General features: G+C 47.5%; 9 protein-coding genes across 9 annotated transcripts; 4 read left to right on the forward strand and 5 right to left on the reverse strand.

The window, feature by feature from the left end:
* Nucleotides 1-646: 646 nt before the first annotated feature.
* I302_106898 (uncharacterized protein) lies at nucleotides 647-3721 on the reverse strand (the record flags this gene model as incomplete). The annotated part of the gene is made up of 5 exons (XM_065870351.1): nucleotides 647-1997; nucleotides 2053-2215; nucleotides 2941-3118; nucleotides 3204-3566; nucleotides 3623-3721. 5 exons carry the CDS (start codon nucleotides 3719-3721, stop codon nucleotides 647-649), a joined length of 2154 nt encoding a protein of 717 aa, XP_065726423.1.
* A 560-nt stretch (nucleotides 3722-4281) lies between these two features.
* On the forward strand, nucleotides 4282-5533 carry I302_106899 (uncharacterized protein; the record flags this gene model as incomplete). The annotated part of the gene is made up of 10 exons (XM_065870352.1): nucleotides 4282-4343; nucleotides 4449-4479; nucleotides 4541-4561; nucleotides 4633-4649; nucleotides 4704-4762; nucleotides 4831-4885; nucleotides 4949-4980; nucleotides 5044-5259; nucleotides 5372-5442; nucleotides 5501-5533. The coding sequence occupies 10 exons, from the start codon at nucleotides 4282-4284 to the stop codon at nucleotides 5531-5533; spliced, it is 597 nt and encodes a 198-aa protein (XP_065726424.1).
* Nucleotides 5534-6730: 1197 nt separating this feature from the next.
* Nucleotides 6731-9261, forward strand: I302_106900 (uncharacterized protein; the record flags this gene model as incomplete). The annotated part of the gene is made up of 8 exons (XM_019192447.1): nucleotides 6731-7598; nucleotides 7671-7713; nucleotides 7781-7864; nucleotides 7939-8320; nucleotides 8421-8496; nucleotides 8571-8693; nucleotides 8761-8922; nucleotides 9044-9261. 8 exons carry the CDS (start codon nucleotides 6731-6733, stop codon nucleotides 9259-9261), a joined length of 1956 nt encoding a protein of 651 aa, XP_019045444.1.
* Nucleotides 9262-9695: 434 nt separating this feature from the next.
* I302_106901 (uncharacterized protein) lies at nucleotides 9696-11384 on the forward strand (the record flags this gene model as incomplete). Its single annotated transcript, XM_019192446.2, has 5 exons — nucleotides 9696-10409; nucleotides 10494-10632; nucleotides 10728-10796; nucleotides 10898-11259; nucleotides 11322-11384. The coding sequence occupies 5 exons, from the start codon at nucleotides 9696-9698 to the stop codon at nucleotides 11382-11384; spliced, it is 1347 nt and encodes a 448-aa protein (XP_019045443.2).
* An 88-nt stretch (nucleotides 11385-11472) lies between these two features.
* Nucleotides 11473-13119, reverse strand: I302_106902 (uncharacterized protein; the record flags this gene model as incomplete). The annotated part of the gene is made up of 1 exon (XM_019192445.1): nucleotides 11473-13119. The coding sequence occupies one exon, from the start codon at nucleotides 13117-13119 to the stop codon at nucleotides 11473-11475; it is 1647 nt and encodes a 548-aa protein (XP_019045442.1).
* Nucleotides 13120-13885: 766 nt separating this feature from the next.
* I302_106903 (uncharacterized protein) lies at nucleotides 13886-14834 on the reverse strand (the record flags this gene model as incomplete). Its single annotated transcript, XM_019192444.1, has 4 exons — nucleotides 13886-14085; nucleotides 14214-14427; nucleotides 14586-14639; nucleotides 14715-14834. The coding sequence occupies 4 exons, from the start codon at nucleotides 14832-14834 to the stop codon at nucleotides 13886-13888; spliced, it is 588 nt and encodes a 195-aa protein (XP_019045441.1).
* A 388-nt stretch (nucleotides 14835-15222) lies between these two features.
* Nucleotides 15223-18330, forward strand: I302_106904 (uncharacterized protein; the record flags this gene model as incomplete). Its single annotated transcript, XM_065870353.1, has 20 exons — nucleotides 15223-15352; nucleotides 15414-15436; nucleotides 15495-15512; nucleotides 15567-15655; nucleotides 15710-15880; nucleotides 16022-16129; nucleotides 16183-16220; nucleotides 16291-16306; nucleotides 16365-16445; nucleotides 16530-16633; nucleotides 16694-16745; nucleotides 16816-16857; nucleotides 16912-16986; nucleotides 17041-17083; nucleotides 17155-17388; nucleotides 17444-17490; nucleotides 17544-17878; nucleotides 17947-17968; nucleotides 18046-18131; nucleotides 18200-18330. 20 exons carry the CDS (start codon nucleotides 15223-15225, stop codon nucleotides 18328-18330), a joined length of 1845 nt encoding a protein of 614 aa, XP_065726425.1.
* Nucleotides 18331-18629: 299 nt separating this feature from the next.
* On the reverse strand, nucleotides 18630-19994 carry I302_106905 (uncharacterized protein; the record flags this gene model as incomplete). Its single annotated transcript, XM_019192442.1, has 8 exons — nucleotides 18630-18772; nucleotides 18982-19015; nucleotides 19079-19112; nucleotides 19179-19242; nucleotides 19324-19395; nucleotides 19454-19472; nucleotides 19594-19769; nucleotides 19850-19994. The coding sequence occupies 8 exons, from the start codon at nucleotides 19992-19994 to the stop codon at nucleotides 18630-18632; spliced, it is 687 nt and encodes a 228-aa protein (XP_019045439.1).
* Nucleotides 19995-20481: 487 nt separating this feature from the next.
* On the reverse strand, nucleotides 20482-21768 carry I302_106906 (uncharacterized protein; the record flags this gene model as incomplete). The annotated part of the gene is made up of 1 exon (XM_019192441.1): nucleotides 20482-21768. The coding sequence occupies one exon, from the start codon at nucleotides 21766-21768 to the stop codon at nucleotides 20482-20484; it is 1287 nt and encodes a 428-aa protein (XP_019045438.1).
* Between the last annotated feature and the right edge of the window lie 1103 nt (nucleotides 21769-22871).

Raw genomic sequence — 22871 nt, forward strand, 5'->3', positions numbered from 1 at the left:
ATATCTATCTGTTCTGGTAGTAAGTGATATCGAAATGATGAATTCAATTGCAGTAAGACTCCCTCTGCCAGTCAGCGATCATATATATATATATATATACCATTTACAGTACGATCCAATTCATCCTGATTTTTTTGATCATAGCTAGCTCAATGACCTCATAACCCCTTCATATACTGTGTCAGCACGATGATGCGGATGATGATGATAACGATAAAACCAGAGATACGAGTGCACACAACTAACCCATCGTTCAAACACCGTCATACTTCATACTTGCATTCTCTTCTCTTGCCGAGATGCAGATGAGATGCCAAACAGAAGATCAAACAAAGTTATAGGATAGGTACGTCACCGGCCGGTAATTGGGAATCGTTCGCATCGTAAATAAGTGGAGTACGTGCCATTGCCGATGCCATTGCCGGTGCCGAAATGGGATCAGATTACTGGAATCAAATTACTGTACTCGTGCGGAGATAGTCTTACGGAAGGAGCTGAATTCATTCTCATGGTATGTGCATGAACTTTTGAATGTATGAAATGCATCGATATATTGATATGGACCATGAGTGCTTGATGGTAGTGATCCTATAAAGATAAGAATGGATACCCAACATTACGAGCATCGAATTACTATTACATCACATCACATGTTGTTCCCTTGTCCACCACCCATATCCATCCCCATACCACCCGCCAAAAACGCCATCAATTCCATCTGATTCGGTTCTCTCCCCATCGAATTCTTCCATGCTTCCGCCAAACTCGCCCATGATTCAGGCTGGGAGGGGTTGAAACTTTGTATTGGGAATGTGTCTAACGTCACTGTTACTGATTGATTTGTCTGCTGTGATTGATGTTGATTTTGACTGTATCGCTGCTGAGGTTGGTACTCTGATGGTCGGTTGTGTCCGTTATTTTGCTGCTGCTGTTGATGTTGTTGCTGAGAAGGTTGCGCACCATCATCCGACCCATCATCTAACGTCATATCCTCTTCACCTCCACCTTCTTCCCCTTGTGCTGGTTTCTCGTCCATCCATGCCGGTGGGGGCGCACGACCCTGTCTATCCTGTGGCGGGCCAGACAAAGCATCATTCCCGGGTCGAGGAGGTAGACCATTGGTTGGGATATTGGATCCGCCTTGCAGAGGTGCTCCTGCTCCCTGGGGTGGTCCGCTGAATTGGAATTGGGCATGATCGTTTCTATTGTTGTACCCATACTGTGGTCCATCGCCATATCCAGAGCCAGAGCCAGCGTTGTTACCTGAGAATCCTCCTCTACCTCTTTGGTTATTCCCACCTCCATTCCTATCACCCCAACCACTATCACTGGGCCTATCGTTGAATCTTCTAGGCGACCTCGATCTATCCCTTTGTCGGGCTCCAACCCTCCCATGAGCCATATGATCATTCTCGGAACTTCCCCTCCTGCCCCAATCCTGCGGCTCCCTCTTCCCGTGTATCTGTCCTCTGTTTTCGGAACGCTCCCCTCCATTCCCTCGATGAGGCGGGGCAGCGCCACGCATAGGTTCAGCCCTCATCGGACCTGCTGCTGGTAAGTCGTTATATCCTTTTTGAGGTGATCTCCTCGCCCCACCTGGTGGACCCGTCGAATGAGATTGTCCAGCTTGCCATTGCGATCGTGGTGGACCCGCCTGAGCGAGAGCAGCGAATTTGGCTAGAGCGGCACTTTGAGCGGCATTTAGTATAGGGTTCGAAGGGCCTGCGTGGGGTGGTGGTCGAGGTTGAGGTTTGACATCTTGTTGTTGGTGTTGAGGTGATTGGATGCTCGTGGGGGGTATGGCATTTTGTGGCGGTGGTACTGGCGGTGAGAGTGGTAAGAGAGAAGCTAGATTGGCTAAATACGGGATGTTTATGGGGGATATTCCTGCCTGTATTGTGGATTGAGGTTGGGTTTGACCAGGTGGTGGTTTATTGACGCTTGCTAGAATTGCTGCGAGATCCAGATTGGGGATTATCGGATTGGGAGGGGTACCACTAGATTGCCACTCGTCAGCGTCGTCGGGAACAACAGATTATGGACATGACTTACTTGGTATTGGGATTCGGACCTGGGGTGCCATTGACGGGTGGACTCGAAATGGACGGGGACGATGCGGCGATACCGAGTAATTTGGCTACTTCCGGTGGAAGTCCGCCTGGCTGGATGGTAGACGTAGGAGGGGCAGGAGGGGGATACGGTGGTGTTGTTGAACCTGTTCATGGTATATCGAGGAGCGGGAAAGGGGGGAGGAAGGGAGGGGGGGCAAAAATCATAGTCTCAGTGTATGCTCTTTCCACGTTCATGCAGAGTCCAAATCAAGAACAGAAATATGACAAGAACGGAATGAACATGGGACAGGATAGGTGTCTAGCTTGCCTGGTTATCTGTGCACAGACTTTTGGGGATCTTGTCCTGTCCTGTCCTGTCAATCAACCTCCACTCGGCCTGATCCAGTACACAGTACTACAACCGAAGGTCGAATACCACACAAACATGGTATCGACACTCTGTGATCGCAGTGTAGAGGTGACCTATGTTTCTTAGGTATCCCGTGTGTAGCCTGGATCTGGCGTAGGCCGAGTGTGTTACAGGACTACTACTCCTTCCCCTAAACATTTGTGCACGGATAACCAGACTTGCCAACCAACCTATTCTATTTGCCAGGGTAACTAGTATAACGATGAACGCAAGATGATGCATGCCTGATATCGACAGGTGGGTAAGTCGAGTTTAAGGATATATAACCGAGGTAAAGCACTTCTTTTTCATTCTTTCCTACGTAGGTTAGTGTAGGGTTTCTCCTTGACAGATAGTCCCCTCTTCCTTTGGAGTGTTGCTTGATGATTCGATTTGAGTAGTGAACCAAAGGGTCCGACATGAAGAACAACCAGAAACACAAAACGAGACAAGGGCAAGGGGGAGGCAAGAGATATTTACCTTGTCCTCCGATACTCCCACTTCCACTTGATCCTGATCTTCCTACATCCTTTAACATGCTAGATGGTCCAGCTTGAGAACCTCCTGCATTTACAATCTTCTTCGTCAACCTTTCGAGACAGTGTTGAGGGAATGTACCGGCTTTTGACCAAATATCGACAATCTTCTTTGACTTTTCCTATCGACGCCATACGGTTCAATCAGCTGACGTCCCTCTCGCCCGCCTCTGTTGTATGTGAACCTGAGGAACGCATCACACTCACCTTCCCCTCAGTCCATACCCCACCTTTCCCATCATCCAACAACCCCTCAATCCAACTATCGACCACACCCTCAAGTTTCAACAACATCCCCGCCTGTGTTCCCTTGCCTCTCTCTTTGTTGACTTGAGCACCTATACCTTTATTCACATCGCTCTTGGCTCCTCGGGCAATAGCATCGAAGACATAGAGACTTGATATTCTCGATTGGCTCGCGTGGGGTAGAGAGGCATTCAGCTTGAAGAAAGTCGTAACGATTTGATGGTCTTGAACGACCAGTTCGGAAGATAAGGAAGCGAGCTTTTGCACTTTCGAGCCTGATAATCGGGGAGCGGTGATGGTAGCTGTCAAGAGCTTGTCGAACTCCTGAGCGAAGGAAGGCAGACGTCAGCTATGTTGAAAAGGAGGGGTAGACGACTCACCTTCAACTCGGCCATGTTGTTGGAAACGACAGCCAGCGAGGCGGTCAGGTGACTATAGCGGCTGACTTTATTGAGTGATGGCGCTCGGTCCAGCGCCATTAGCGATCATATAAGAGTGGTCGTGAGTTAGAGAAAAAGGCTCAAAGATGTTTTCAATAAAAGTTCTCTGTGAATGTTTGTCTTCCTGCTGTCATGAAAGGAGGATAGAGTGTGTGACTGAGAGGGATTGATGGCGGTAATATGCGGTATTATGAATCCAGGTTGGAATGTGGCACCCAGGTGTACTGGTGGGTGATGACGTATCGGTACTCGTATGACACGCTCTCATTGATCACTGTACAACTGACGTTTGATGCGAGAATGCTTTTCGAATGACTACCTACAACCGTCTCTTCTAGCTTTTCACATCTTTTTCTCATTGTTCTCGTCACACTCATAGCTCTGCATACGTCTCAACTGCAACAGAGAACCTCACAAACTCTCTCAACATGACTGTGAGTTAGCTTGCCCTTCTGCGCTGATCCTCAAAAGGGGCAGAGCTAATCCTATGGTATGTCGACCCGCAGCTCTACTACACCCGTAAGCTATCTTCATAATAGCAAAACCCCACGCATACAAGTACTGACAGTCTACACTACTCAGTCTGCTTCGGCCTGCTCATGGCTGAGCTCACACTATTCGCTACCATGGTGTGCCCCATGCCATTCGCACTGAGGAAAAAGTATGTATCGTATCATAGCCCTTCAACCGGCTCTCATACATTGGGAGAGACAATGCCCGAACACTTAGCTGAGAAAGGATGATGCTAACTTTTGGTTCTCCGCAGGATGTTCCACTTCCTCAGTGAAAACCCAATCGTAAGCCCACATCTACCAGAACGTACCTATTAATAAAGCTAATGAACCATTGTCCACACAGGTTGCCAAAGTCCAGTATGGTGTGAGTCACCTCAAGACTACCTGTTACACCCAGCCTACATATACTGATATAGTCTACGTCCCACGCTACAGCTAAAAATAACGTTCATGTGAGCTTTCTTCTGCTTAGAATAGTATGAGATTGAGCTGATGGACATGATCAGATTCGTGGCGGTGCTATTCGTAGATGCCGTTCAAAGAATGGTTAGAATCGCTCAAGAAGGTGAGTCATCAAGCTCATCACACTCCAACCATTCATGGAACGCAGCTGAACAAATTGAATGCTTTCAGGAGCTGCCGCCAAGGCCAAACCAGATATGGTAGATGCCAGAACTGAGACCAACTAGTAAGTCACGTCTACTTCCTGGTCTCAATACTGGAGTAGGAATCTGATAGCTGGTGTAAATAGCGCTGCTAGACGATTCTACGCTCAACGAAATTGTGGGTTCCATCTTCCCTCTTGACTTCATCTGTAAAGTACTGTATACTGACGATGTGGTTTAGTATACCTCACTGGTGCTACCCTTTTCCTCTCTCTTCTTCTCGCTCGAGTATTCTACATCGTGCTCGACTTCATCCATGTCCAAGAGAACTACACCACCCTCCAAACCAAGGTTGCTAAGCAAAGTGGCGCTTCAGGCGAGAATGAGGAACTGAGAAAGCAGATCAAAGAGCTTGAAGCTCAGTTGAAAGTTAGCCAAGGCAAGGACCGAGATTTCGGTGAGTTTGGATACAAACTTCGTCTGTGTCGAAGAGATATTGCTGGGGCAAATGCTGTCCGTAGCAGGGAAGTATTTGATAGTCAGTGCTGATATTGGTTGTATGGATAAAGAAACCCTCAAGAAGCAGGCTGGCCAACAAAATGCCGAGTACAACCGATTAGCTGACGAGCACAACAAAGCTGTAAGTGAATCGCCCTCCAGTAGAAGAATGTCGCGCTGATCCGTGTTATCCTATCCAGACCGGTTCAGTATCGAACAAGAAGGCCGACTAAGCGGTCATCGAATTTTGGTTCCCTATCAGATGAAGATGTCGATGGGAAAGTGGAACGTGGAAAGATGAAGGAGGACGTTGATTTCCTTTATGATCATTATAAACGAAGTTTCTTAGATAACGAAGCATGATTGAGGGGAGGCAATGATATGATAAAGAGATGTTACAGATACACGTGCCATTTAAGTCTTGCAGCAATCTTCGTAAACCTGTATGAGACATTCGATGCAGATCATCCTGCAACCACGTGTCGAGGCAAGCCAGCCTGTATCGCTTCAGAAGATAGCATCTACTCGCAGAAAGATTCTTCACACGGAAAGTGGTTAGTCGATCTTTATGCGCCACATGAAAGGGTTATGCACTGACAAATTACGTGACTCACTTGCAAAAGTCTCGAAGGTTAGACTATGGTTTTTGCGACTTTTCGACGAAAGAGGTAAAAAAAACTCAATTCTTATAATGTCTCAGGATACCGAGTCGAGGCTAATACTGTAATCCCCTTGTTGGAGCTGAGGATGGTGACTGACTTTACAGGGTACGGGTCGGGTGACAAGCGAAGGGACGGAGGAATCAGCCTTCTCTTTGCGGTTTTGTGTTTTCTTTTTTTTCATGTATCACACGCATTTCATGGTGGGTGGTTACTTACTGTAGGGTAAACGGTCACTAGAGATCGACCAGTATTTACATTGTAAGATGTGATCGCCGGGATGAGGATCAGTAAAGTTGATGAGAGGGAGTACGTGTACTGTGCATGAGATAAGTCATTTACGTGAAATCTATCAACCTATATATCTATCCTGTGTTGTTCTTAAATCGAAGTCCACCTCTTGATTGTTTGTCGGTTCGAACCCAATAGATAGTCAGTCACCTTGTCAAACTCTCTCTTCTGAATCACTCCGATCCGAATTTGCAAGTCTCGAGTTAAAACTTTCTTTACCATCACACCCGTCTCACTCAAACCCTATCCCCACTTATCACCCTCGCTGGTATCAATTGATATTGATATTGGTTCGCAAAGATGGATAACCAAGGTTCGTCTTTCCCTCGAGAAGAGGGCGATCAATCACCCAGATCATCTTCACATCCAACAATTCAATCGCAGACCAGGCCCACATCGGATCAGCCACCCTTACCTCCATTCACTCAATCATCCCTTGGAGAATATTCGCCCACCTCACCCCCCTCGGGAGAATCAAAAATGTCTACTCCACCTGATATCTCCTCGGGTTCAGCATCAGGATCAGGATCGGACGAACAGTTAGATCTTGCCCAAGCTTCCGCTAGTAGATTGGGATTACCCCTTCAACGACCCAGTCTAGGTTCCACACCTTCCACTGAACCCCTCATCTCCCCAGGGGATATCTCGCCATCCACCACTCCGGTACACAACCCTTTCAACGCTGCTACCGCCGGCCAAGGACGAGGCTCAGCTTCCCAGGCTAAGGGATTAACAGTCAACGTGGGTGGTGGTGGATCTGCGAACCCATTCGGAGGATCCAACAGATCATCCAGATCATCCATCTCGAACCCTTCTCCCACTGCTCCCAAAATCAGAATCAACGATATGCCCAACTCACCCCCTTCTGAAGATGTCTCTCAAGCTCCAACCCCACCCGCTGTCCCCGATGCCGGCCCCGCTCCCGCAGGACAGGGGTTAACCTCGCCCTTCAATAGATCATCTAACCTTCGAAACTCTATCAATTCCATCCCTGCCTCGCCAACCAACAAGCGAGCATCCAACGGATCTACCACCTCTGTGCTCGGGGGAGGTGCAGCGGTGGTCACTGCCTCAGGGGTTGAGGTCGGGTCGGGGAAGAACAATATAGCTGCGAGAAGAGCATTGAGGATGAAACAGGCTCAATCTACCGATTCGAAGGGTGGGAATAGGTATTCCAACTATACGCAACCTAATAAGAATGCGGGGTTGAATAGAAAGGCCTTCCAATCTACTAGGTTGAAGGGCGAGATCTATAAGCCGTGGTTGGAGCAGAAGGACCCGGCGTTGAGATGGGCTAGGTGGATTACTATTGGGAGTATCGTTATGGGTTTTGCGATTGCTGCTGTTAGTGAGTATCGATGTTCCGTTTTGGTCTTGCAGCAGACGAGGGACGTACACTGATTCATTCTTACTCGTACAGTCTGTTGGGACGGGTATAGATCAGTACCTAAACTTGGAAAAGTGTGAGTCGCTACTTGGTTTCATGCTTCCAGAGATTAGACTCTCAGCTGATCATCATCTCAACCGTAGCTGCAACCTCATCAACGAAGATTTCTCAAGTGGTAGTATCGATTCCAGTATCTTCCAACATGAGGTCCGATTAGATGGTTACGGGTGAGTCTCGTTGTTCCTACACTACCCTCTCACCAGTATGAATGAATTCGGACTGATGATCGAATTGAACGTAGCTACGGCTCCTTCCAATGGACCACCAACGACGCGAAAAACTCCTACGTGAAAGATGGAGTCCTCTACATCGTACCCACCCTCACATCCGACGATATCGGTGTAGACGCCATAACCAACGGTCATACCGTCAATCTCACCGCGGACGGTACATGTACTTCCACGAACGTATCAAACTGTGTGGCCGTGTCCAACTCTTCTCAATTGACCATTATCAACCCTGTCAAGACCGCTCGATTGATCACTAAGAACTCGCATTCTATTAAATATGGTAAAGTCGAAGTCAAGGCCAAGTTCCCCACGGGAGATTGGTTGTGGCCTAGAATCTCGATGTTGCCTGTTAATAATACTTATGGTGCTTGGCCCAGATCTGGGCAAATCAACGTAGGTGTCACCCCTCGTTGTCTATTTCCATATCCCGTGGTTGCTTCGGGCTTTCGGGAAGGAGTGAAGGATCGAGCTGACCAAAGTCATACTCTTGCAGATCCTTGGTGGAAGAGGTAACAACGCTACGTACGATGCTAGAGGTGTTGATTATGCTCAATCTGATTTACATTGGGGTGAGTTGACCATCCTATCTACTCATAGTACTCGGTGTGCATTTCGCTGACAACTATCGTTCATTTTTGTTCAGGCCCAACTGTCGATCTCGATAGACAATACCTCACATGGGGATACAGAGAACAACGACGAACCTACTATTCGCAGAAATACCATACTTTCGGTCTTGAATGGAATGATCAGTTCATGTGGACTTGTAAGTTGGACACACTCCCCTCGAGATGAGAAATCGAGAAGGAATGCTTAATTGAGGTGCTTCGTAGATATCGACTCGCGTGTTGCTCAAGTGATCTCATACAGATTCAACAAGGAATCCTTCTGGTCAAGAGGAAAGTTCCCTACGACCTACACGAATAATACGGAAGTTATCAAATTGATTAATCCTTGGTTGGCTTCTTCTGAGAACAATGCTCCCTTCGATCAACGTGAGTTTAGGCATTCCATCTCATCGCCACCATTCCTCTCTTTGCCTCATGATTCCCGTTAAGAAAAGAAGATGGATCGTTGGAAGACAGACTGATTGCTGATTTTCCGTAACACTTGTAGCATTCTACCTCATGATTGACCTCGCGGTAGGTTCTCAAGACGGTTGGTTCCCCGACGGAACAGGCGGTAAACCATGGATCGATCAATCCGGCTCAGCCATGTCAGATTTCTGGGCAGCCAAGTCGAAATGGTGGGATTCATCTTGGACCGCCAAGGGAGCCAAGGATGAGGATAGGGCGTTTGCCATTGAAAGTGTCAAGATGTGGGAGAAGTGTTAGGTGGGGTTGGTCAGGATGGCATAGCGGAGGGTCGCGGTGATGATCTTAGAGTAAGGACAGTTTTAGAGGATATTGGGATAGGGATAGGGATATTTACATATATACATACATATACATTGCTTTTAATCAGGGTTTGCTTCTCTTTCCATGTATCTTTCGGTATTGATATAGGCATTCGTCGCAGGTTAAGAGCATTTAGGTATCTGTGCTGTGCCACTGCCACCGGTCAAGTCCGGTTACAGCATTCCAAGTGATGACCGAGCACAATCACAAACAACGACCATCCCATTCCAGATTCCCTTTGATAGTACTGTACACACATCACATCTTGTCATCTGACGATAAGTATACTAGATACACTTCTCGGAGCACTGCCTAGTACATCTAACCCCTCCTGATTCTGCACTCCGGCATCAGCGATTATTGGGCTCACAATGCCATCCGGACCATCCAACCAAGAGTCCGAACCGCTCTTACCACTCCACCAACATCAACCCAGCACTGCTACCCCATCCAGATCCAGACTATCCGCCCGAAGGTACATCCCGCCGCCCATCTCTCCCGTGAATAGCAAATCCAAAGGTAAAGGTAAAGGTAAAGCCACGTTGGAAGATCTCGAAGCGGGTTTGGCAAGCTCGTCAGACTCTGAGCCGGAGGACAGAGATTCCTCACCCAAAGGTAAAGGTAAAGGCAAAGCTAAGGAGGATAAGAGGGGGAGGAACGTTACGGTGATTTTTAGTCACGAGTCGGAGGCGACGGGTCATGGGAATTTGGAGTGTTGGGTTGAAGATGGGGAGAATGTGGGGAGTCTGAAAGAGCAGATCAAAACTCTTCGACCATCCTTGCAATCCCACAATCTCCGATTAATTCACTCTGGCAGATTATTGACGGACGGTATATTGCTTTTACCGTGGTTACGATCACTTGAGGAGAGGGTACGAAGGCAGGCTGCAGGAGTCGGTGGGGACGTCGAGAATGTCTTGAAAGAGGTTGGCTTGACAGAGGATCTAGGTTCATCGTCAGAAGAAGAAGACGGGGGAAAGAAGAAGGAGAAGAGGGATGATAAAGGGACGACGAGCGAGAAGGTTTGGCTGCATTGTATAGTCGGTGGAAAGGAGGAGAGGGTTGCGTCCAATGATGAAGAGGAAGTGAGTGTCCACTGAATCGTGATAACGTCCTGTTTGTTTGTATCGAGTAGATGCAGACTGAATGGCTGATTGATATTTAAGCAGCCTAGTGCACCCCGTAGAAGAGGGTTCGACGTTCTGTTAGATGCTGGACTCTCAGCGGATGATGTAGCTGCTATGCGAAGGCAGTTCTACGAGAGTAGAGGTGAGGAGGTACCGGAAGGTATAGAGAGTGGGGATGTTAGTGAGTTAACGTCTTATTGTCGTACTACCTCAGCAGAGGAAATCAATTCCCATCTACACCGCAAGATTTTTATGCTAACCATCTGTATGCTTTAGATGATGAGCATGCCCGAGCTTTGGAGGAACAATGGATAGAAGGTGACCTAACTGCTGAAACGGCTACCAGTGAGTTGATTCGTTCTCTGACGACCCGGATGGTCAAGACACTTGCACTGTATAGGTCCATCGAATAGCTGGCAGTCGAACTGACACAGGGTTCTTCTCAGCTACGACCGAAGGCTTGTACACCTCCATCCTTCACGGTCTCCTAACAGGCTTCCTATTCCCCATCCTACCATGGTTTTTCTTCCGTGAACCACCTTTACCAAACTTCTTCGACGCAGATGCAGAAGCTATCAACGCATCTCGCACGTCGTCGACGGGAGAACGGCGTATCTCAGGAGGCAATACCGAACAGAACGATAGCACCCCAGGGGAATCGTCTGAACCCATCACCACCACGAACGCGTCTACGACTACGACCACGAATGGCGTGACCTCGGCACAGGACAGTTTCATGAGAGCTGGTGGGATAGGTATTGGGTTGGGTGAGATCGTTGCTTCTCAGGTATTTGGGAAGAGGATGCAGGCGAGTGATATGTCCCTTTCCTCATCACACGAACCAGACTAATCTGTTTCGTTCTCTCTCAGATGGGCATTCTGCTAGGTACGATACTGAATATCGCCTTCGGCGCTCTGAGATTCCTCAATTGAGATGACATGGCTCGACACAGTAGATATATGTGAACTGGCAATGAATTATTGTATATTACATATGGTTTTTAGGATGGAAATGAAGCATTTATTCGCGCATCCTCACCTGTGTCTCTCTGATTTCCGCTGCCCTCTGTTCCCTTCGCGCCTTGATCATCTCATCTACTCTTTCCCGTTGAGCGCGAGCCTCGGGTCCCAGTACTGTATCATGAGACAGTTCACCATCACTTTTTGGAAAGTCAGACTCGAGAATCCAATCTCCCTCCGCACCATCCTGATCAGACCGGTAATTCGAATCCGCATCGTTGTCCTCCGGTGTGTTTCCCTTCTCGCCGCCAGCTTCATCTTCGGGATAAGTAAGGTGGTAGAATCGATCCCGATCTCTATCGATGGGTGTGAACTTTTCTTGGTCGTCGGATTGATCCCTATCTGGATCATCGTCGTCATACCACTGCGTATTCATACACTCGGGTCTAGGGGTGTTCCACCGAGAGTCAGCGGGATTTTGCATATTCGTGTGATTTTCGAACCGATTCTGTCGATCTCTCGACTCAGCCACACCGTGGTTTTCCCTTTCCTTGGTAGACGAAAGGCACCACTTCGAGTTGACGGGGTTCTGATAGGTGTCTTCCGAATCGTGTCTCATATCTATATCTTCAAAAGGTAATTTGATGAAATTTTCGAGTTCGCGCTGTCGGGTGAGGTACGATTGCAGGTTGGTATATGAGATGGCCACTTTGGGGTAGATGTGATTAGATGGATTATCAATGATCACTGTTCTGCTCTTGACGCCGTCCACATCCCCAAACAAAGTTCCTTTCCCATACCTACCATGTTCGTCTGTATATTCTTCCAACATTGCTCGTTCCTCCTCCGCGGGTAGGTCGGAAATCATATGTGAGATATCCCAGAGCGATCTTGCCAATCCGCATAAGACATCTCCAGGCTGTTTGATAAAAGGGTTCGAATCCTTGTAATTCCTTAGCATCGCTTTGAGGTAGTTCTGGGATAATCCACCATAGTACGATTCGTTCCCGAATGGTTTATCATGTTTCCTATCATACACTATGTCCGAATCATATCTTGGATATTTATTAACATGGAAGAAAGGGTCGATCTGTACCCTCATCAAAAACTTATCATCTTCCACTTCTCCTCCAATAGATCCCTCATGCGAATCGCTGACAACATCGGACTGTTGGACTTTCACCCCAGTAAATAAATTGGATTGACCAAAATCGTCAAAGTTGGGTTCGACCCTTTCCCCACGTTCGAGATAGGGGTATTGCGAAGGTCTGTCAAACTCTTTTAACCTCATCAACAAGTCCCTGCAACCTTGTTCGGTAGTATATTCCTCGGAGATCACACATCTCTTTATACCCGCTTGGATCTCATCGCGTTTCAGGGGGATTAAATTGGTTTTCATCGGATCAACGTGATAGGTGTTGGTCCATTCATCCGGGAGGAGGGCTGTGGGTCGAATTTGAGGATGAGGATTGATCTTGTATAGGGATAGGTTTTGGAAGGTCCCGTGAGTGGGGTTTAGTCCACTTTCGATGGCTCGGCGGTGATGTTTCTCGATCCATGTTCTGTGGGGAGTCAGGTCTGTCTGACTGGACAGAGTAGGGGCTGTTGTCCCGGATGGGTCGGTGGGCACAGTGGTGTCTGACTGACTGGGTAATACAGTCTTACTGGCAGCGCTGGCGGTGTTGGGGTCTCCAGTTCGGAGGGACATGGTAGATAACAGCGAGGATAATTTAAGCCTCGAGACGCTAAGTGAGAGCAGCAACGAATAATCGCTGTATATGGGATCAGGTGGCGAGATGTCGAAGACAAATCAATAGTAGTATCGGGCTGAAAGAGTATCAGACGGTTTTGACCGAAACGAGAAATATAATAGCAAGTAAAGCGATGTGATGAAGAACGCTAGAATGGGCTTGACACCAATAAAAAAAGCTGTATATATACCTTATTGTTATGTACTTACTGCGCTGTCATCTTCAGCATTCAAGAAAAACAAGAAGCCTGGATGAGCTTTTGCGTTACATTCTGCGTGACCCTTTGTCGGAGAGAATGAGTTTCGTACTTTGCTTCTTGGTTGTGTCATCGTATTGCGTCACATGTGAAAATATCGCTAAGAAAGGATCGATCTGTTGGGATCAGTCCACCTTGAACCCATGGAGGGCCTAAGCTCTAAAGCCAACGTATGTTCACAAAGGTTGATTCGGTGGGTCAGCACTATACGGAGGCAGCAAAGCATAATGCTGCGCGGTGAATAATGGATGGACGCTATTTGATCAAAACGCGAAATGGTCACCCTTCGTTCCATGATGCAATTTGAAGTGTTTCAAACAGGTATAGAGGTTGTCCTCTCATACCATACATCAACTATGAAAGCTCTTAGCAAGTACGTCACCTAGACACCCCTCTTTCAAAACCTTCATTTCAACAACGCCAGACCGGCTGACGCGTTTGCCGTGTTGTTGGTCAAAGAGATATTTCTAAGCAATCGTGGAATACCCATTTCTACCCGGGGGAGGTACTGGAGGTTGATTCCCACTGGTATTGTCATCGTCATCACCACCTAGTCTGAATCCACCTGAGGAAGGGAAAGTGCCAGGTTGTTGTGCTTGTTGGGGTTGGTTTTGGTTTTGGGGCTGTGCAGAGGTGAAACCACCTGGCATGGATGGAACATTCCAGTCTATGCGGCACAAACGATAAGTTACTTGATCTATATTATACTCTATAGCCTGCCTGTATGAAGGTATCGGCGAGATGGGGATCTGTCATGAGATGGTCTGCAGTGTCAAAAGAAATGGCAAAACTCACTTCCTCCGCCAGGCAAATTAACACCCTGCGGCATCCTCCAGCTCCCAAACGATAGATCACTACCCCTCTCTCTGAGCTGCGATAGGCAGCTGAAGAACAATGGAATTTTGATTAGCGTCAATAGGATCGAGAAGAGAAGGATGAAGAATGAGTATCGGTGGAAGAGGAGGGAGTAGAGGTCGAATAGTCCCGTGAAGAGGATGAGGGATATGAACTGGACGGAAAAGGCATTAGTATTTTGGTCTATGTCTTAGGGCAGAGATACCTTGACACATTTCGCTGTATGGGTAATACCGCGCTCCAATGAGCCGTTTGACGCCCTTCATCCTGCGAGACGTTTTTCCAACGAGGAATAGAAAGATTCGGGCTCACCTGTCTAAAAGCTACAGTCGTGCTGTGCATCTCATGAGCTACAATCCCAAAGAGCTAGACGTTGAACCCAGTGATCAGCTCATGTCCCAGACGTGACAAGTGAGCTATTGAAATAGCTGAGGGACTCACCATCAAAGGAAAATTGTACCCAAAGCCAGTCGTGCTCCCCGCAGTGACCAGCGCCAAGGAAGTAGCGGTAGTCAAGAGGGATAGGGTATCTTGCGCTGCGAGTCTGTCTTGTAGCGACATTCTAGCTGTTGTATTGTTATCTTCAGCTTGCGGATAAGGGTGCTCTGAGCTGTTGAGTTGTAAAGGAGAATAGCAGAGTGACTCTTCAGTACTTCTATAGCTGGCAAAGTAAAATCAAGAGGGCTCTCGTGCTGGGGAATGATGAGGATGGGAACGTGTTGCTCTCGATGGTGTTGGTATGGATTCCGACGGAAAGGGAACGTGGGTTCATTTAGCCGGAAGAGGCTAAGGATAGCGGCGATAGCCGAAGGATGTAAGATTACCCGGATAGATGGAGGATAGATAACAGAGCACAGAGCAATTCAGTTCTGTTCATTGCCCATTCTTCATATCATCCTTCATCTCATCTGCATATCACGGTCATACTGGCGTTGATAATTCAGCCAGGATGTTATACACTCTTCTCTTGGTACTTCTCACCGGAGTTTCAGCTTCACAACACGCTTTACACCTGCCTGAACCCACCAGACAGCTGGAATGGAAAGATGTCAACTTCCTCAGCACTTCGGATGTGCATGGTGAGTGATCTGGCTTCTGTTGTGTTATATCAAGGTCGCAATTGATGCAGTTATCTCTCAGGCTGGCTACTTGGTCACCAACACGTGAGCAGCTCACCCATTGCATCTTCAAACGAGACTGCAGCTGACATTGATGCGATAGGCAACTTGGCCAGAACCAGTGAGTTCGAATAGTAGTCTGTTTAGGGCTCACGGAGCTAACACTTCCTACCAGAACTACTCTGGCGATTTTGGATCCCTAGCTTCTTTTGCAACGCACATGCGGCGTATAGCTCAAGACAAAGGAGTAGATCTTCTACTGGTGTAAGCTGAATCATTTCCCGTTTTTGTCGATCCAAGGCTTATTTTTGCCCACAGCGATGCGGGCGACCACCACGATGGCTCAGGCCTCGTCTCATCCTCGTCTGAAGCATCAGGCAAGGCTGAGGATATCTTCTCGATGTTACCTTACGATATCATCACTATAGGCAATCATGAGCTGTATCATTACGAGGACGCGCTTGAAGAATATAGGAATAAAGGGAGATGGTGAGTTTGGGTACCTGAGAGGTCAACTCGAGGAATCCCTTTGATCAAGGTCATTATATCGTGTGACCCATGTTATCTGTCTAGATGGGGTTGAGGATGAAAGCGCGCATAAGTATTGGAGCTGATCATCATGATATGCAGGAATGGAAGATACGTAACATCGAACGTAAACATCACCATACAAGCTGAGGATGGATCGTTCCAGTCTGTGCCCCTGGGAGAGCAATATCTCAAATTTGAAACGGATCAGTACGTCAGCTGTGAGACTGCCAGAATTTCCGTAGCTGATCAGCAGTGTTCAGAGGTCGAAAGATCACTGCATTTGGAGTCATCTTCAATTGTAAGCGTGTTTTTGTTAGTTCTTGATTGTGTTGTCAAAGAATGAGATAGGCTGACGATAATCTGAACAGTCCAAGCGCATGCCAAGTAAGCTCTAATTTCCGAGTCATTCTTATAGCTCGTCATAGCTTACTTTCATTTTCAGAGGAATATCAATTCAAAAGCCATCGAAGTTAGCTAAAGATCCTTGGTTTCTGGAAGCTATTGAGGAGAAGCCTGACTACTTGTGAGTGCGCTCTTTCATCCGCTCTGTTTGGCCCTCGTTTCACCTCAATATCTAAAAGATCACTGGCTGATATCTCGACGCCAGTGTCCTAGCAGGACATATGCCTGCCCGAGGCGAGACATCCGAGTTCACGCCTATATTCGATGCTATAAGAGAGATACATCCCAAAGTACCCATCTATGTGTTCGGTGAGCCCCTAGGTTTGAGCCTTCGAGCCTGAAAACTAGCTTACAAGATATCATGAGCAGGCGGTCACACTCATGTCCGGGATTGCGTGCAGTATGACGGTCGATCCATTGCGTAAGCTACTACTTCGTAGCTTCTTGTTTTGCATGACGTCCAGCTGATAGCGAATTTGGTGGATGAGCAGGGTTGTACCTGGAAGATACCTGGAGACTGTCGCCTTTACCTCGTAAGCTTTGCGAAATTGCAGATCGAAAGAAAAAAGGCTGACTTGCCGTCAAAGGTCATCATTGCCCCAAGACGATCAAGATGGGCCGCTGGACGTTGCTAGAAGGTACATTGATGCGAATCCAGTCAGGTAAGCTCTGTATGCCACTCCCACATAAGACCCTTGACCTGACTCCTATTATAGCTATAAGTGGCATACCAATACCTCAGATGAACAGTTTGACCTGGTACGTCTATCGACATGGACCTGCCCCGCGACTGGATCATGTCATAGCTGACATGCAACTCTCTTGTCCAGCCAATCGGGAAGAACATCTCCCTCGCACTCCTTCGACTCGCATCGGACCTCAACATCTCTACTCCGCTGGGTGTAGCCCCACATGATTACTTCCTGGAGAGACATCCCTATGGACACCCCAGATCGGTCCTCACTGTATTCTCAGATCAGGTGCTGCCGCACACCATAATAGATAAGGAAAGGAATGGCACGAGAGTGATCATTGGAAATGCAGGCAGTTTACGATTCGATTTAGTGAGCTGAGGATTCCCTAGTTTCGTCTCTGATTGGAGCTAACAACATATGACAGTTCCAAGGGAGATTCGACAGGAATGATGAATTGACTGTATCACCTTTGTAAGTCCACCATCCATACCCCCAGATCACATTCAACTGATCAAGCACAAAAGTACAAGTAAATTCCTCTGGGTCGAGCTACCAGCGGGATTAGCGCGAAACGTTACAGAACAAATGAACAAATCAGGCGCATCCAAACTATTACCTTCTGAACCGACTACGAAATTGGAAGAGGAAGACAGAGTGAGAAGAATATACAACGATTGGATGACTGAACAATGGGAAGATTATCTTCTACAAGGAGGGAACGACCATTTGTATGAACAGGAGGAAATGCAAAGAGTGTTTAGGGAAGATGAGAGGAAGATACCGAAGAAACCCAGGACAATGGGATTTGTTACAAAAGATAGCTGTCCGGGTAAAGGGGATGATATCGAACATTATCCTGGTAAGCTATGGCACCGTTTGACCCTTTCGTCGGGTAGTGACAGTTAGCTGATTAGGATGAACCTGCAGTCCCGCATGTTGGAGACCAACCGTGAGTCAATCTCACTCAAATCGAAGATACGATAAGTTCAAGTGTGAGCTGACGCTGATGTTCCCGGTGCACGATAGTGATTTCATACAAACCCCTTTCCCCGATGTGAACGATAATGAGATTATAGATGTAGTTTCTATGGATTTCGCTTTAGATGATTTCCGTGAGTTTGTCTCTTCTCTAGCCTTAGTCCCCGGGTGTGTTGTATTTACTGGTAGAAATGGTTTCTAGTTGCCGCCGTCAACGTGCTTGATCCGACCATCGACCTAAAAGAGGGTGATATGAAATCCTACGCAGATGGATTAGAGATAAACGTTGTCTTTGGGATGTACGCTAAGGAGATGTGGCAAGCTGGACTGTAATATTCGACAGAACGGAAACGCAGCAAGATGAATTCGATCGGAGATGACCTGTCTTGCAGTTTGGCTTGAACGGAGGAGAAAATATAGATTGCATAGCATTGCATTGCATCGCATCGTGAATAAGGATAACTCTGTTTTGTTGTATATACTCGATGTCGTTTCTATGTATCTAACCGGATCCTAGTTGACTCTCATTAACCCAAAATCAAATGCTCTCGTCCCTCATCTTCTACTGAGCATTGAACCGAATATACGATCCCTTCTTCGTAGCTCGTACCCCCCATGCCGCCGCAACAACATCACTTCTGACCTTCCGTATCCTGCGACTTGGCCCGCTCCCCTATAATCTTCGCACTGACATTCCGGACGTTCTGAGCGGCACGTTCTATTCCGCCGGACTGGGCTTTCTTGTATAACGTTAAGGAGGGTTCCAGCTGGCCGGCTATGATGATAGAGGGGTATCAGCGATGATCGGACTTAGTGCATCAGGGAGCTCGACGAGACTAGATGAGAGAGGGCGAGGGGCCAGGTGGAGAGTAGCCGAGGAGGAGGGAAAGGCAAAGAGGCAGATGGAGGAGGGGAGAGAGGGAGAGATGGAAAGAGCGAGAGAGCGAGAGAGGGAGGAAAGAAGAGAGAGGAAGAGATACTCACTGGATTCTAGGACTGCAGCAAGGTTGAAAGCGATCTACATTAAACACATGAGTGTATTAGTCAGTCGGTAGATATCGCCGGAGAGATTGTTACTCACCTCTGGATCTTCAGGTGAAAGCTCTAACGCGGAGCTGCACAGATTGAGCTACTGTTCAGTGCTGGCCATTCGATTTCCGGGTTAAGAGATTTGAACTCACGTTAGGTGTTTGATAGCTAGAGCTGGCTTTGGTGGACTGTCCAGGACGTATGCTGAGGCTAGATCTGCGGATTTAGGTGGTGATGGTCAGCTATCTGAGCTGCCCCAATCATGAGTGATCTCTTGGAGAAGCAGATGTTCCTCACTCGTGTGCGCATCTGCTGAAGGTTGAAGTTCAATTGATTTGCCCCATGCTTCCACCGCTGCTACTTTGTTCTCTGCAGTGACAAGCCATCAGCATGACTTCTTGAGCCGCGAGTGAACGTAATCACATACGTAGATGGTATTCGCAGTTCTACAGCCCCAGCATAATCGACGATATCAGCTACGTCCGCTCTACTGCATATCCGCTCGTCGCTTCCACTACATGGTATGACACCGCTCTCTCATAGTCAGAATTGAACATGACCACTCACACCCAGATTGTGCCACCCCTCACTAGTCTCCTTGGCTTCCACACTCTCCCTGTACAGCTTAGCGGCTTTACTCAGATCACCATCTTCCAACGCCCTCGTTCCAGATTCTAACAGATCCAGAGCTCTCGTGAGAGCCGGGTCGACGGTGGAAGCTTCGCCTGAGGAGGTAGCGTAACCTGCGATACCAGAGAATTATATCAGTGAGAGGTCATCCGTAAAGTCCAGTTGTTATAGACGTGACGAAGTCAGGACTTACCCCTGTTGGGAAAAGCCGAAGACGATGAGAGTCCAGGTGCGAAGGTTCGTCTACTCGCTACCACTGGGGAGAATTGCCTCAGGGATCTCGCAGATGATAATGCGGTTCTAGTGAGCGATAAGAAGTTCCTTGATAGGTATGACATGATACTATAGCTGCTGATATCCCTATTCGTTCTGAGCGGATTATACGTTTGTCTTGAGAATGACAAGAGAGTTTAACAGGATTGTTTCACTTTAATTTCACTCGAAAAGTGTAAAGGTGGAGGAGTGGAGGTCAAAGACACCACCCTATAACAGTGTGAGTACCATGTCATACTTGTAACCCCTTGCCTTCATGCATTCCACCGTGGTATCCAATCCTCAGTGTACCGGATACATACAGCAGAAGACCCAGTGGTAATATCGATCTCGAAAATCTCGGCAGACTAGTGGCGATTTCACTATCACCCTTTGTCATACCACCATTCTCTGTCTGGCCTATGGCCTCTGCGCCCAGATCTTCCAAATCTAAGGTAAAGTCCCTGGTACAGGCAGATGAGGCAGGGCTGAGGAGACGCCAACGACCCCAAACAACCCGGATCCGCCACCGAAGATCGATCCACCGAAGACAGCTGGCCGGGGCGTTTGAGACTAGATGGTGCCCTCGGATCTGCTTGAGCTTTTAGCTACCTCGCTCAGAATACTTTTGCAAAGCAAAGTATGCGCTTTCAGCTTGGATTTCTCGGGACCTTGCTCATACAAGTCCCCGATCCAATCCGCAGGACAATAATCATGGTCATCTCCATGAGTGCTAATGTGGGCAAATTCTTGCTGAGCCTTTTCGCCGACTTGGACTAAACTTTGGATGTTCTCTGAGTTGACAGCGGTGGGTATCCCTTCATGTTTTGTGTCCAGATCTTTCCATGCGATCCGATCTTCCACCTCTTCGCTTACCTTGATCAAAGGTGACTTCATCGATGAGGTCGCTCTATCTTCATCCTCCGTTAAAATGATGTACGATAATGTTCTACCAGGTTGTTTTGTGACACCGTTCAAGCTGGTCAGCACATTTAGGATTGTTTCCAAATCATCTTTGCTATAGAAACTTTTGACATCTCTCGTCTCGTCATTACATTGGAATTTTCTGCTTAGTGCTGCGAGTTCAAGAGCCCCTTTTGTGGACAGAGCCCAATCCCTTCTCTCCCAAGCGTACGAATGCTCCTCTTTCATGAACCGATGACTACCGTACCTGGACGTACTAGATTCGAAGTCGAATACTAGATTATCAATGTCCTGTATATACTCACCATCCGTTTCAGGATAGGAGACACGCATGATACAGCTAGGTACTTGGATCTTGGCAAAAAGGGGAACGTTGCTCTTCAGCGATTTCTGGCAGAACTTGACAGCTAAGTCAAGTGATTTATCAGACTGCGTCTCCTCTTGTGCGTTCCACTTATTGAAGTTTTCAAGATCAATATCGTGATATTTTGGCTTATCGCCAGACGAGAACTTGAAATCTGTTCGCAGAACTGTTGTCCACTTGCCTCCCGGTTTAGGCGGACTGTGATCTAAATAGGTCAACATCGGTAGGACGGTCCATCCCTTTTCTTCCTCCAACCATTCACAGCCCTTACGAACTATGGAATCGACCGTATTCATCCAAGAAAAGTCGGCTCTTCTACCGGTGTCTTCCGTTATCTTAGAAAGATCGTAATGGCCATGCCATTGAGACGCTTCCAGATGAGCAGCTACATCAAAAGCTTTGGTAAGTTCACTTGCTATTGCCTGTCGATCATGTTCTTCCCGGCTGGAGGCTGAATGGGTTGACGGCTCCCTGGACTGCCTCTTGAGAAAATCTAAAGTCACGCTAAGGTCGATAGACCCATCCTGCCGGAATTCAGCAGTAGAATGAATTCGAATGAGATCGTCGAGCATGACTCGAAAGCTTCTGCTGATATAAAGTAGAGACGCTGTCGAATGTGCACCTACAAATGAGAAAGGGTCGAAGAAACTCGGGACTGAAGCTCTAAGTCGTCGACCAGTGCTGGAGTAAAAACAAAGATCATGTACGAGAAAAGAAGGATCAGGAATAGGGACAGTAAAAAGGGCGAAATGTGAAGTATACAAAAGGTGTGCTAGACGGGGCACTGCTCCTTGCTATTCACACGCCTTCCATTATGACGACCATTCGAGTGAAGCATTATCAGCTCTAATACTGTCACATCTCTTTTCCTTTCTTCCTCTAAGCATCGCAATCCCAGACCAGAGATGGACCTGACAACTTATTGGTCGTCGTGTCACAATTCCAGACTTGTCACCCTCACTGCGCTGGTAAGTGCTTCGATCATCGTGTCAATGTGATATCCGTAGTATTGCGTCTATTGAGATTTCAAGAGTCAAGAGGAGATTTGAGCAAACTTCAACGTGATTATATAGGACATAAAGTGTGCAGGAGTGCTACAATGCATGGACAATCGGTCTAGGCCTTGAGAAGCGACTAATGCGAAGGCAAAAAGCCCATCAAGGGATATTCATTTTTGCGGTGTCTCTCGATCCTTTGAGCCCCGTTGCACAGCATCCTAGGCAGTCCAGGGTGGTCTGAATCACAGAATGGTTGATGACGAGCAATGACGCTCTGCAGAGGTCTTCTGCTTAACTTGAAACGGTAATGATGTGTCGTTGACGGCCCTTTATGCGAGAGTAGAAGGTGTCGCAAGCTCCTTTGATGCAATGCTCCTTGTTTCCTGACCTGAAGTATACATATTAACCCCCACAGGCTGCATTTGTAACAACCACTCCAGAATCGGGTCACCACATCCAGGAGACTCACAATCCTGATTTTATACAGAGACGAAGTATGGTGTGTGATAGAGAAATCAGACAAGCAATTTGAAAGAGAGTCAAGATGAGTAAAGAACACAAGATCCTGAGAAGTCCACCTTGACAGAAATGATCTACAGAAATTCAGATCGAAGGTGTGTTGTATACAAACCAATTCTGCTTACTACTAAACACGCTTGACGTTGCCTCCTTCTCCT

Source organism: Kwoniella bestiolae, chromosome 5, assembly GCF_000512585.2.
Source record: "Kwoniella bestiolae CBS 10118 chromosome 5, complete sequence".
Classification (NCBI taxonomy): domain Eukaryota; kingdom Fungi; phylum Basidiomycota; class Tremellomycetes; order Tremellales; family Cryptococcaceae; genus Kwoniella; species Kwoniella bestiolae.